The 14,658-nt window shown below is 36.2% G+C and overlaps 1 protein-coding gene across 2 annotated transcripts in view; it reads right to left on the bottom strand.

Annotated features, from left to right (window-relative positions):
- Positions 1-14,658, bottom strand: part of LOC126964490 (1-phosphatidylinositol 4,5-bisphosphate phosphodiesterase) — a 92,217-nt gene that overhangs the window by 39,774 nt on the left and 37,785 nt on the right. The window contains exons 2-6 of one of the 2 annotated variants that reach the window (XM_050807642.1): positions 9,393-9,507; positions 6,801-6,914; positions 3,261-3,320; positions 2,390-2,527; positions 534-613 (exon numbers count right to left, since the gene is read on the bottom strand). In XM_050807642.1, coding sequence (XP_050663599.1) covers positions 534-613; positions 2,390-2,527; positions 3,261-3,320; positions 6,801-6,914; positions 9,393-9,449 — 449 coding nt within the window. In that variant the 5' untranslated portion in view covers positions 9,450-9,507. The remainder of the gene's footprint in view (positions 1-533; positions 614-2,389; positions 2,528-3,260; positions 3,321-6,800; positions 6,915-9,392; positions 9,508-14,658) is intronic. The other variant, XM_050807643.1, reaches the window with a different exon arrangement.

The following is a 14,658-nucleotide window of genomic DNA, read 5'->3' as shown; positions in this document are numbered from 1 at the left end:
AGTACAAATGGCCGAACATATCACTATTCACATGAATAACACATTGCGTAAAATGTTTTATTTAAATATTTAAAATGCGTTCAATGAATATCAATCGGATTGTCGCGTTCGAAGTATCTATGGATTCTGTGCTGTATATTTTATCTTGTTTTAATATTAAATAGCTTTATTCATTTTTGCCAAACGATTTCTATACTGAATCACAATTCATTGGCTGTTAGCATCTAAATATCCGATGTTCAGAAACGAGGCCAGTTGAATTATTTGCGCCCGTTATTCTCAGGTCTGAAGCATATCTATTTGGCGATGAATTAACGGTCTACATTCCTATTTTGATTAAAATATTTGAATTGAATTAATCACCACAGTCAAAAGTGAAAAAATAAAGTGCAATGTATAATTCTATGATTAGGTAAGTATGGATCCATACTAACACATAATGTGCTACATAATTCGCCTCTATGATTGCATTGCCTTATCGGAAGCTCAATATCTTGAAAGCAAAGCTTGAGGATCTGTTACAAGTAACTTACTGCTTCTTAAGGCATGTCATGGGACACACGTTATTTGCCTTCACGTTATGCGTGATTTTTCTTAAGCCATCCAACCAGACCTTGTGAGAATTGTATTATGTTAGCCTGCTGTCATACGGGGCTCTGAAGAACCCGGGGGAATAGCAACTAAATGATCACCAATCCAACATTTTCTATGGTAGATGTTGGACTGATCTTACAAAATCCTCTAACAATATATAGATTGATACTAATTGAACATAAAAACGTTCGTTTCATCTATACAACCAGTTATGTATCAAAAAATGTGATTGCTCAGGAACTTTTATTTGTTAAGAATTCTTCCACTTTTCTTCTTTTAGCATTGGATTCATCTATTTGTTTAAACTACCTCGAATACTATTTGACAAAACTTTCTGAGCTAATTACACCCCGGGTTCTTTCCACCTGATAATTACCATAACCTTACATCTATATTAAAACTAAGCCATTTAGTATCCCACTGATATACAAAGTGTAGCCACCAGGCGAGCAGAATCTTAACAGATGTTACACTTGGCGATTACAGTTACTAAGCGGGGTGTGCCAAAGTTCTGAGAGGCGCGGCGCACCAATTTGCAATTATAATTAATTTCAATTTGAAATTTTAGGAAGAACTAGGTAATAAATTTGCATACCAATTTCAGCAAATAGAAGTGACCAACTTTTTATGAGAACCTGCGTATTCATGCAATACTTGTTGCATAGAAAACCTACCCTTATTGCGTTAAGTTTTAAGTTTAGGGCAAAACGTCCTTTTAAGGACATAGTTTTCCCACAAAAGTATCCGTATCCATTGGTGGTTTTTTCAGCAATGGTTTTATGCTACCTTTGATTCTGCAGAGGAGCATGGGATGTAGTGATCACTGACCATGCAGCTCGTTTGTCCTTCTATGCCAGTAAAGGAAAAATCGTTGAAATCGCATGCCTGCGTTCGAGCATGTAAACACGATCTTTTGCTTGTAAAGTAACAATAAAAGCAGACTTATTTACAGATTGGATGGATTCGCAGTCTTTACGGTTCAATCGTATTCTATTACCATTTGTTCGGGTGACGCTGTATCTTCACCTTACTACCGTGAAATTGAAAATATCTCAGGTTGTATGAATTCCGGTGGGAATATATGACTGTTCAGGAACTACTGGCTTTTGGAGTCGCAAACTTACACTGACCTAGTTAGAATTTTATTTGGACTTTTATAAAAGAAATTTTTACTCCTTAGAATAAATTTTGTCAAAGCCTTGGGACGTCTATTGCCATCGGTTTCTCCCAGTTTGGCAAGTTTACTTTTATTTATTAATATAGTTTACTTTTATTTATATATAATAAATGTCCCCAAAAATCCTAAAATTCCATTTCGATTTTAGGGAAGAAACTGGGAGTCATTAATAAGGTACTAAGGTAAGATGCAATGCAACCCGTATTCTAGTGCTCTAGGAGACGTAGGTCGGGCCACATTATGAGTATTCCTTACATCTCCGGTCTGGTACCCCAATAGGTATCAGCTCTAATCATTTGGTGGGCGTCTACACTTTTAAGGCCGGGCAACGCTCGTATGGTTGCATGATGAAACAGAGAATGGTCTACAGTAAGATAATATGAAGCGTCACCGGCTATATGTTTAAATGGTAACCAAGTCATAAGAAACAAAATACCTTTATTTCATGGTACCGAACTGCAGATAAAGCATTAATTGAGTTTTATCCGCATTAAGTATACTGAAAATCAACCGCATGATTCAGGTCAAGCACATCTTCAAATCTCTCCCGGCGAGTATTGCAGTAGTACTTAACAAATGCTTTACTCATTTATTAAGATCTCTGTCTGATCTCGTTACCTTGGCTGTGTTGGCGTCTGGACAGACCACGTGTTGGTAGTTGATGTTTATGTAGTCTGTACCGCTGCATATCGTCAACGACTTGTCTTCCAGCTGGTCGCCATGTTGTTTTGTAAGTTTGTCGTTCAGCTTTGCATCCTGTTGCGTTGGGATTTTATAAGAATTAATTATTCCATTATTTTCTGAAATTTTTTGTTTTGTTGTTTATCTAGCAACTCGTAACATAAACCGCATAATGATACCTCGGCTAATGTAAATGCAAGTGACTATAACGTCTCAAGTGGTCGCGCCGGGTTTTGCGCCAAAACAGCTGAACAGTTGGTTTTTTATGGGAAAACAAAAAACGTGTCCTTGGATTGAAGTATCTTAGATGACTTGACCTTAAACTCTGTCTGTGTTATTAATAAACGCGAAGTAAAGTTATTCCAAGTTTAAAACGTTTTTTCTCTATCTTAACTTTGTTAAACAAATAAAATTTTAAAACAAAATTTATGAACGATGCGCGACTCCAACCCGCGACCTCTCGCATTCTGTGCGAGCGCTCTTCCAACTGAGCCAACCGTTCGAGGGCCGTTTCGTTGATAAATCTGAATCACATGACAGGGAGAAGTAATTTTAAACTTGAGGTAACTTTACACTGCGTTTATGAATAAGACAGTATAAATGTACCAAAGGCGTTTAGTGCAACTGTTAAATATAATAAATATGGATATCTAATAACTTTAACTTGAATATAGTATAACTTAACCAATAACGTCTTTTGTTCAAGTCCAAATACAGAACAGTAATAAAAAAAGGCTTTTTTGTGACAAATCTTAGTTTAAATTTCAATTCTATTGCTAAATAAATATGATTTACTTTTGTACAGTACCTTCGGCACCCCGCCTGATCTGATATCGCTGACCTGACACAGCTCAATGACGTCTCCATCCTGAAAATAAGTTACTCATATTAAATGTTGTCATAATTAATATTTCTTATTAGTTTATTACTATGCCTTAATGGGCAACATGGTGCTTTTTTTATGTCAATAAGGGACAAGACGAGCAGGAAGTTCAGCTGATCCGCTCAGGATTCTTGAAAAATCCATAAAATTCTGAGTGGCACTACAATTGCGCTCGTCACCTTGAGACATAAGTTGTTAAGTCGAGTTTGCCTAGTAATTTCACTAGCTACGGCGCCCTTTTGGCCGAAACACAATAATGTTTACACATTACTGCTTCACGGCAAAAATAGGCGCCGTTGTGGTACGTATAATCTAGCCGATATTCAGTGCAAAGGGCTCGTTTGCACAGAATGTCGTACTGGTAAACTGCGACAGTAAACATACCGACACCCACACCACTTTCATGCATGCTGTGAAGCACGTTAAACATCACTTTTATAAGTGCGAATTAATTAAACTAATTAAGCGTGAATTTGATATGAAAGTTAATAAGTTCTTTCTATTTTTGTTACAAAATGGCTGAGTAATATTAAAAACCCCGCTAACGTAGATTAGTTCGGTAACCTTTTATCGGTTTTAACAAGTTATGAAGTCAGCTAAAAGTCACTTAGGGAGAGTTTTGGTAGAGATAAGAATAGATCCGGTTATATAATCTGTAAGTTCCGAATATTTTCATAAATGATAAGGAAAAAGGTACAACTAAACAGAAAAATGAGGACATAAGACTATTGTGAGCTCCTTACGGATGTGATGTCACTAATGACGAAAAGGAATGAATATCTCCTAAGGACAACTCCGATAATGCTCATGGGTTTCGGTAATGTTATGACCAATTTTATGCAAATTTTTATAAAACTGCACAACAATCAGGAGTTATTGTATGTTAAATCAAATTGAGTGACAATGTCGTGTTTATGTATATTTTAGTACAGAACGTATCCTAATTGTATTTAATATTTATTTTCATTATTATTCATATTGAGGCTAAGCAGAGGCGAAACCTAGTATTAGATACAAGATAATTCAAATATTTTTAATGAAAAAGGATGCGAGATCCACGAAAGTTAAAAATTACTACCCATTCAGAAATGGGTGCATCAGTCTTGAGAATAACGGGCGCAAGAAACTCAGAGGGCTTTTCCTTTTTTTTTTATAAAATTTCGATACAATCAAATTTATAATTTAAATAGTCTAGCGGCTGTCGCTCCACTCCCAATCAGTGGTATCATTAAGAAAGTCATTTATGTTTTAGTAAGCTTTACCACACAAACGTTTTTAAGCAATGTTTGTAGTAGGCATTTTAAGTTTATGTTTGTTCCTGGTGTTAACATTATGGTTATGACAGTTTCTAGCAAATTCACTTATGTGTCTATTTAGGTACATACATAACATTATCAAGAATATATTCAGAGGCAACAGTCAGTGTTTTTTTCTTTAAATTTTGCTATCAATGATTCTTTAGGACCTAGGTTATAAATAGCGCGAAAAACCTCTTCACCAGTACAAACATGGTATTGATATCGGCAGTACTGTCCCATAGCAATATACCATAGGACATAATACTATAAAAATAAGTAAACAAAACTAGTCGCGCCGTATCTACGCGTCGGTTGATTGTCTAATTTTTTAACCGGGTATGCTGCAGAACTAAGTCTGAAATAATATCTCGATATAATCAGATTTATAATTTAAATAGCCTGACGGCGGTCGCTCCATTCCCAATCTGTGGTACCAGTAAGAAAGTCATTTATGTTAAATTAACCTCTACGTCGTTTACACTACGTCGTCGTTACACATAAACGTCTTTTAACAATTCTTTTGAATTTCGTAATAGATTTATTTTAAACATTTTCATTGTTGTAGAAGCATATACATCGCCCCACAAAAGAGTAAGTCGACTTAGCCGAATAGTAGATATAATTTTGTTTATGTCTGTTCCTGGTGTTAACATTATGGTTGTGACAGTTTCTAGAAAAATCATAAACGATATCTTCAATGGAAGTGGAGCATCGCTGTCATGTCGGAAGCTAATATCCTTCTGGATAATGTGATGTCAGTTGCATGTCGCGGGGAAATTGCTTTGGCATGTTCCCTTTTATAGTTCGCGTTCCCGGATGAGAATTAAGGGAAAGCACCGTCATGCAATAAATCTATCCGAATATTATAAAAGTTATGATTTATTGAATTGAAAACTTCTTTAGCGGCGGTGAGCACTTTTCTTGGGATGAGTATAAAATGTTAAACTCGCGTCAGGACACGTGACCTGATCGACAATTCGTAAGACAATCATTGAAATTATGGATGAAAGTTGATTTAATGTAAAATAGTTCTGAAGTGTAAATTTTATTATGTATTAAAAATTTTTTTGGGTATACTTACCTATTAACAAGAGATATAGAATAGGGATGAAAATTTTATACAAATAGGGTGCTTACAATCAATGATGCCACAACCCATGTACTGAACCCAAAGCAACGTTTGTAACATCTCAATTTCTTACTCCATTAACATGAATAATGTACTGAGCATCGTCTATTTTAAACCCAGTAAGAATATTACGAAACTCAATGCACGCTTACCACCGCGTGTCCAGAAATAACAAGGAATTACAATGAAATGTAAACACTGGTGATTGAAGCAATCAAATATCTGATTGTATTTTGCCGTGAAGATATTAATAGGTATCTTAATACAATCAGGTGAACTCAAACTACGACAAGACTTTTTTAATCTCCTTAAGATCGTTTGAGTCTTTGCCGGCACTTTTTTACTTTATCTACCAGTGTGAGGCTCCTTTGCACAGGATGCCGGCTAGGTTATGGGTACCACAACGGCACCCATTTCTACCGTGAAGCAGTTATGTGTGAGCATTATTGTGCTTCGAACTGAAGGGGGCCGTAGCTAGTTAAATTACTGGGCAAATGAGAATTAGTATCTTTGTGACGAGCGCAATTGTAGTGCCACTCAGATTTTTTTGAATTTTTCAAGAATCCTGAGCGGCACCACATTGTAATGGGTCTGGGCATCAATTACCATCAGCTGAGCGTGATGCTCGTCTCGTCCCTTATTAAAAAAAATCATATATTTATGAGGAATTCATGAGATAAGAGTTTGTTTAAAATATTTCATAATGGCGGTACCGGACCATAATTGACGGTATGTCGCATTGTCTATCGCACAAAATTATTATTATTACCGTACGGACCGTACTGAGTACGACGCCGGACCAGTTGCTACGAGGCGCTCACCCACGCCCGCCGGAACCTTCGATGGTCCGGCCGTACCAAAAATCCGACCATGTGTACGCTATGTTGTGATAATTATCTGCCCAATGAGCATTAAGTTCCCTTCTCCCCCGCTCTCAACAGTTGACTGAATTGTTTGTATTGTGGATATATATAGGTATAAGGTCTATGTGACCTATTTATCGATGGCCTAATTAAAAAAATATGTAAGTTGCCAGACCTTTCCATCGCTCTTCCAGTAGATAAAGAAGCCGTACTCGTCGACCTTGAACAAGCAGTTCAGCTCCAGCTCAGTGTTGTCCTTCTCTTCTGTCCATCGGTCGAACACAGCACCCTGACACACAAAAATTCCGATATACAATACTATTATTACATTAAACTATCATTACGGGCAAGCGTACCAAGAATACTGGCAGCATTTCCGCGTTGGATAGCTAGGCTGATCTGTTGACTGAAATAGCTGCCAGCGCAGAGCTTGGGTTCCCAGTAGCAGTAGTCGCCTATTGATACGAGAAGATAGTACTTTGTACATTCTCAGCACCTCTGGGTCCCACGGGCCAAGTGTCTCGACACCAAACGGCACAAAGATGTAAGACTCACTGAGACCGACATATTTGCGACGCTTGCTGTCTTCGGCAGTCGAAGCAGCAGCCCCAGCAATAACTGACGTAACTTGGACGTGAGAAGGAGCACACCAGCGCCCATGCCCGTGCCACCAGGGTCATTCTATCAGGACGCTTGCCATCAGTTGGCGTATTAAGAGCGGCAAATGACCTGCGCATGACTTCATTATTCATTATTATTTTATTCATAACAATTATAAATTCATTACAATTATTTATGAAAATTACTCGTATTCAGTTGGATGTGGTGAACGCAATTTGTGTCACGAAATATATTCCACGCAGTTGAGTTACCGTATTAACACATTATATATATATTGTCTATTTTGATAGAACGAATCGTTGCGGAAGTATTAAACAATTAAATACAAACAATTTGGAATTCACATTTTTAATTGAAAGGGAGAAAACACATAATTTTAGTGAAAATTTTTTATATGGAAAAGGAGGACAAGCCAGCCTACGGGTCACCAGGTGTTAAGTGATCAACACCGCCCACATTCCCTTCCAACACCAGAGGAATCACAGGAGCGTTGTCAGCCATTAGGGAAGGTGTAGGCGCTTTTTTTGAAGGTCCATGTCGTATCTTCCCGGAAACACTCAAGGAAGCTCATTCCACAGCTTTGTATAACGTGGAAGAAAGCTTATTGAAAACCGCACTGTGGAGGACCACCACACATCCAGATGGTGGGGATGATATCCTAATTTGTGGCGTGTCGTGCGAAGGTGGAGTTCGGCGGCAGGACTCAGGTGAAACAAAGTATGCAACGAATTTATTTTATGAGAACTGAATTTTCAATTGTTCGACAAATAACACTAACTTATAATCCTTTATTTTTTTATAACATAAGCTTTCATGAAAGATTATACTGGTGGAAGAAGCCAGAAAAGTAATGAAGCACAGCAGAATATTTCGTTAGAAGCGCCAGCTTGAACGAAACTTAGACCTAACTTGATAGCCATTTCAAAGATTACCCACCAAGTTAGTTACCAGCTCACATAGAACAGTATTGTATAAATAAGGTACTTAAGGATTTCTCGTTTACCTGAAGTTTTTAAGCAGAATTTATGTCATAAATATTTTAACTAAATATTATACCGAAGAGCTGTTTGACCCTGCCGCCGAAGTCCGTTTACGTACCACATGCCACAAATATTTTCCAGGACAATATAATTACCTTTTGAAAAAGCGTTTTTCCTAAAAGGCATGCAACGTGACCCGTATGCTAGTTTTTCATTCCATTCCATAAAAATTATGAGTTTTCAATATCAACATAAAAATGTAACCTTTGTAATCTCGCCACCGTTCTTAACTCTGGGCGGGTGCTCCCTATTACCAGCTTCATTCATTTGACCGCATACAACGAAGAGCGGCTCGAATCAACGACGATCAATTCATCTCCGATTTGCTTAATTCTTTGGCATCGCGTAGAGATGTGGGTCTTCTTTGCATCTTCACGCATTTATCAGAGGAGTTGTTAGGGTTGATACCAGCGGCCGAATTCCACCAACGAACATAACGTCAAAAAGCTAAGTAGCCCTAAATACCACAAGCATCACGTTGACGCCTGGGATTCCACAACCGCGCGTTTTGCAAGAAATTCCTTGCCTCGTACAGCCACTTTGTGGAATCAATTACCGGCTGCTTCTTTCAAGAACCGATTCGACCCAGGGAACTTCAAGAATAGCATACCTTAAAGGCCGGCAACGTATCTCTTGATCGCTGGTTTAGCGGATGTTCATGGGCGGTTGCCTCACCACTCCTCATCGCGTGAGCCCCTTGCTCATTTGCCCCTTTTTTTATATAAAAAAAAGTGTGTGTGTACTTATATATGTTATACTTCTTTGGCGTAACGAAGCAAAAATCCATAAAATTATTTATTCCTCGTGCTATTCTACTTTTGTAGAAAGAACAATATTGTAAAAATCTTGCAACGATGGTTTTGACAATTACTGTACGGGCTTGAACCCTTTACCTATCTTAATAATGGATTAAACCAAAAAAAAAAATAACGAATGTCGCAAACGTCAGTAAATTTTAGGAACCAACTTCACCCTGTTACTTTTGTGTTGCAGTGATGCGCGCGCATCTTAAAATTTCACTCTCATCATTCTATCATAACGCGCCTATAGAATTATAACTTCAAAAATGTATTCCATTAGCATTAAATTGGTTATCATTAAGATACCTGAAGTAGAGGTTCAGGGACAGGGATCTGCCAGTTGAACTCGAAGCGCTTGGTCATGGTGACAGTTCGCACTCCTCACCAGCAGCACCTGGGTTCTTCAGCAGGGGATCATCTCCTGTAATATAAGGTGGTTACTACATGAAGTGTGAAGACAAAATAATGGTAACACCATGTTACACGCACATATTCGTTACGGCCGTTTCTATATTAATCTCAATAATCATCCATTTTGTATTCAATTATATTTTACTAGTACCTAGTCGCCCGTTGCATTCGAAACTAAATGTTTTATGACAATAAAATGTTTAAATTCTGTACTTAACAGAGATCTATTATATCTACTAATGGTAAATGTATACACTTTTATAATAAACTCCCAGCCGCTGTAAAGGAGTTATCTAAATAAATAAACTTAAATGTTTTATTAAAAAATGGCACTGTTGTAAATCGTGCTACTCTACAGCTGAATATCTAAGTGATCCGACAGCCTGCTACTAGATTATGACTCTTCATCTCTCTCAGAGCGCCATTTGTTTGCGAAGCGGTAGTAGTGTCTAGTATATTAGAAATGACATCAAAAATAATTGTAAAGGAATCAATTTTGAGAAAATAAATGCCTTTTTATTTAGAGAGTCATACTGAAACATGCAGGGCAAGCCTGTCAGCCATTAAGTTGGCATAGCGACATCCAATTCTACACGGATGTACGCCAAGAAATGAATATAATATAAGAAAAATGTCAATACAACATAATCAAATGGCCTGTAATAATTAAAATTGATCATATCATATTCGATGCTATTTTTATATCCGTTTATATATTCTGATTCTGTTAGAAGCTACATGCTCCAAATTAGAGTCCCTCCGAAATTTTTGGTAAGTATTCACTATTTTTATGAATGTGACAGATAATTCTTATAGGCTTAGAAATGAAGATTGACACAATATGTTAATTTATTTCAAATTTCAACATGAGCAACAGATCCTGTTTCTGCAGATTCAGGATCGATTGATCATATATCTGTGCTTTAGGAACGAAAACATAACTCGTACCTACCAAGGTAGCTAAGGAGTTGGGGATGTCAATCGTTCACTTCGACGCGCGTGTCCGTTTAGTTCCAGTATCATTACTCTTACTATTACTTCTTACGTGATTAGTTCGATTGTACATATAATGCAGTAGAAAAAGTGGGCTCCTTTGCACAGGATGCCTGGTAGATTATGGGTACCACAACGGCGCCTATTTCTGCCTTGAAAAAGTTATATGTAAGCATATTGTGTTTCGGTATTAACGGCGCTGTAGCTAGTGAAATTACTGGGCAAATGAAACTTAACATCTTATGTCTTAAAGTGGCGAGCGCAATTGAAGTACCGCTTAGAATTTTTGAGGATTTTTCAAGATTCCTGAGCGGCACTGCATTGTAATTGGCAGGGCGTATCAATTACTATCAGCTGAACATCCTGCTCGTCTTGTCCCTTACTATCATTAAAAAATATATATATACATAGCCGCCGCTCTGTATACATTATATGTATACAGAGCGGCGGATTTACAGTTGCCTTATACATGGAAAAAAAAGGCAATGAAAGAACAACGCGTTATTAAAAGCACCTTATTTGCGGGCGGTTTAAGTAGATATTCCTTTAAATAATAACAATATTGATACACTTACAGAAATAATCTTGCCCCAAACTAGTAACTATGGGTACAAGACAACGATATATTTAATACAATAGACTTACTTAAACATACATAAATACATAATATAAACATCTACGACTCGGAAACAAACATTCATATTCATCATATACATGATTGCACCTACCGGGATTCGAACCCGGCTCCTCTAGCTTAGTAGTCAGGGTCACTAACCATTCGGGTCGTCAAATGGTTTGAGTAAGTGAGACTTCTGTACTAGTAACCTTTTTTATGTGCTCATATGGGCAATCCTTACACAAAGTTCTATTGTAGCGTTAAAAATAGATATAATCGGAATCAGATATTGGTCACGGCTCGTTCGAAGGTATTGTCGTCAAATGTTTCCTGTTATTTTGTTCACAAAGCAATTACTTATCATCGTGACCACGTAAAACAGTTCTATCGACTTGTATCTATGTAATACTACCCGCGACTTCATGCGCGCGTAATTCTTACTTTGGGCAGCATTTTTTATTTTATAAAAAACACTCTCTTTGCAAATAATACACAACAAACTGCTGTGGTTAATACATTTTATAAGATGATGAGGAATGAATAGATCTATGCTAGTTTGTAATTCGATTTCATAAATAAATCGAAAAAAATTAATTGTAGATAGTATAAAAAAATAATAATCAATTATTTTAATGACATAATTAATAAGAGATAAAAGAAACTCAATGTAAAGAAACAATTACAAAGTAAAATAAATGGAGTAATCTACTGAAACCGCACTTAATGACCCTCACGTAAGCTAGTCTGGATAATTGCAGCCCTGGCCATTAGTAGAGCGATAGGGCTGTCACTTGTTATTAAATTATAATAAAATTTATATTATCCTATTATGATTTGAGAACGATTTGTTGTCTGATAAAGGCTGTCCTTCTGTTAGCTATTATGGGATATTGAAATCATAAAAAATACCTATTACGAAACTACGAGTATTTGGGTTCACTTGGATGTTCACAGTAACCGTCACCAGTTATATTATCAGTGATGCAGAGTTTGGTGTTAATTTGCTACTAGAAATCTTAAATACGCAATGATGTATTTATATTAGAATACGAAATATGTAATTTTCATAAGTATTATACTAATATTTAAATAAATAAAATAATACAAATAAAGCAATTGAAGTGACGAATTATTTTTTAATAAATAAGTAAAGGCATAAAAAGGCATAAAAGGCATTTATTTTCTCAAAATTGATTCCTTTAGAATTCTTTTTGATGTCATTTCAGATACTACTACCGCTTCGAAAACAAATGGCGCTCTGAGAGAGAAGAAGCGTCGCAAGAAACTCTCCCAGCATTCTTTTTTTTTGCGCTCTTTTTAAAGCTTATTAGCTTTACTAAGCTTTAAGATGTATATGCTTTTACAACAAGATCCCAGAAAATGTTCAAAACAAAAGTATTATGTTATTCAAAAGAACTGTTAAAAAACGTTTGTGTGGTAAAGGTTACTATAACATAAATGACTTTCGATTGGGAATAGAGTGACCGTCCTCAGGCTATTAAATAATAAGTTTAATTGTACAATATTACTTTGTAAATATATTTTTCGATGAAAAAAAAGGCCGCCGAGTTTGTTGCGCCCGTTCTTCTCAGGTCTGAGGCATTCATTTTGGAATGGGTGGTAGTTTTTGACTTTCAATAAATGATGTCACATCCTATTTTGAATAAAAATATTTGAATTTGAATCAATATATTCAAACTAAAAACTTATCAATACCAGTCATTCAACTTAAAATTTAATTACGATATTAACATATATATTAAATAAAGGTAAAGTAGGTACATACCTAGGCTATACTTATATTGATCCAACACGTATTATATATATATATATATATATTGATGATTGAATAACTATTTACTATTGAACTACTGCGATTTAATAATTTAATAGTTAAAACCGTCCGCTAGGTTATACGAAAACATCGCGTTTGAAATATAACATAAAATCTTATTATCTGTACAATATTACGAAGCCCTAGAGAGTTCGTAATGTTATTAAGTGAAACAGGGCTGTCAAGTATGCGTGTACTAAATTATTAGCCACCAGCTGAGCTAACTAATAAGTTCTGTTGATGTTGATTTAACTGAGTGCCAATTAGTTCCTTGCCACTTCTTTTCATGAAAGCCCAGTACCAGCACATCGGAAGGGCGAACCCTTCCGATGTGCTGGTACCTGTAAATGATTACTGATATTGACACCAGGTGACTCGTATAATAAAGCGGCCAAGATCGAGTCGGAATCAAATAAAACACTTGTATTTAGTTTTGAAATAATTTAAAATATAATAAGATAGTAAAGGACATGGCCAATAAAGTACATTACATGTACACATACTTAGTAAAAACACATTACATTCATATTAAAACTGTCTTTATTAATGTTTTTGCCTCATTTTAATTATTTTTCAAATATTGGTGCATAAAAGTTTATTTTATTTCTCTCAAAAAATAAACGGAAGAATCAGTCAATATTACATTGGTATCAACATTGTTATCAACTTTACGACACTTTTTAGTCTGTAGGTTAGGTTGCAGACAAGCAAAAGAGGCTCTACCATGCATAGATCAGAGGCTCTCTCGTAAGCTGGTGAAACTCACACGATCAAGATTACATAAGATAACTCATGTAATAACGGGTCACGGCCCCTTTAACAAACATCTGTTTAATATAGGTGTCACTGACAGTCCCCTGTGCAGGGCTTGCATGGAGACAGAAGAAACGGCCACACACCTCATCCTGGAGTGCTGCGGTGTGGCCACATACCGGGCCAAACACCTGGGGTCACCGAGGACTCTCCCCGAAGTCATGGGTGACATCAGAGGTTTGAGTAACTTCCTTGAGGAGTTGGGATGGCAAGATTAGCAACCCAACCCTATGACGCAAAATAGGCGCATAGCAGTCGTCGAGTTGCGGAAAGTAGCCCGTGAATATATACCCTATACCTAGTCTGTAGGTTTTTATGCGTAGTCATAATCGCAAAGGTGTTACAAATTGTAAACGTAACTTTACTTATTTCGTCAGCGTCTAGTCTGTTGAAATGACAACTTCCTTGAGTTTTTTATTTATAGCAATTTAAACAACCATTATTCACGAATATAAAACACCAAAAACCATTCGTGTACAATAAATGTTGAAATTATTATTTTTACTGTTGTTTTATTTTGTGTTACTCTTAGTAAACTATCTTTGTAATAAAGGGTGACGAGATGGGCAATACCTGAATGCCTACGAATAATAAAACCATATCAGTTTACCCTCTACAATCTTTACGATAACACGTTTGCGTCTGTTCTGCTGGAATGACAAGTTCTTTGAGTATTTTATTTATACTAATTTAAAGAGCCAATATTCACGAATATAAAACACCGATAATTATTCGTGTACAATAAATTAAAAGTATAAGTATGTAATACTATAATAATTATAACTATATATAAAGATAAATATTCCGACGCCATTGAGAAATTGGCCATGTCTTTTAGTATTTGTTTTTAAAATGAAACAAAATACTATTACTTACATTATACAGTATCCAAATATTTGTAAATG

The sequence above is a fragment of the Leptidea sinapis genome, chromosome 5, assembly GCF_905404315.1.
Source record: "Leptidea sinapis chromosome 5, ilLepSina1.1, whole genome shotgun sequence".
Lineage (NCBI taxonomy): Eukaryota > Metazoa > Arthropoda > Insecta > Lepidoptera > Pieridae > Leptidea > Leptidea sinapis.
This window is presented reverse-complemented; position numbering and strand designations above follow the sequence as displayed.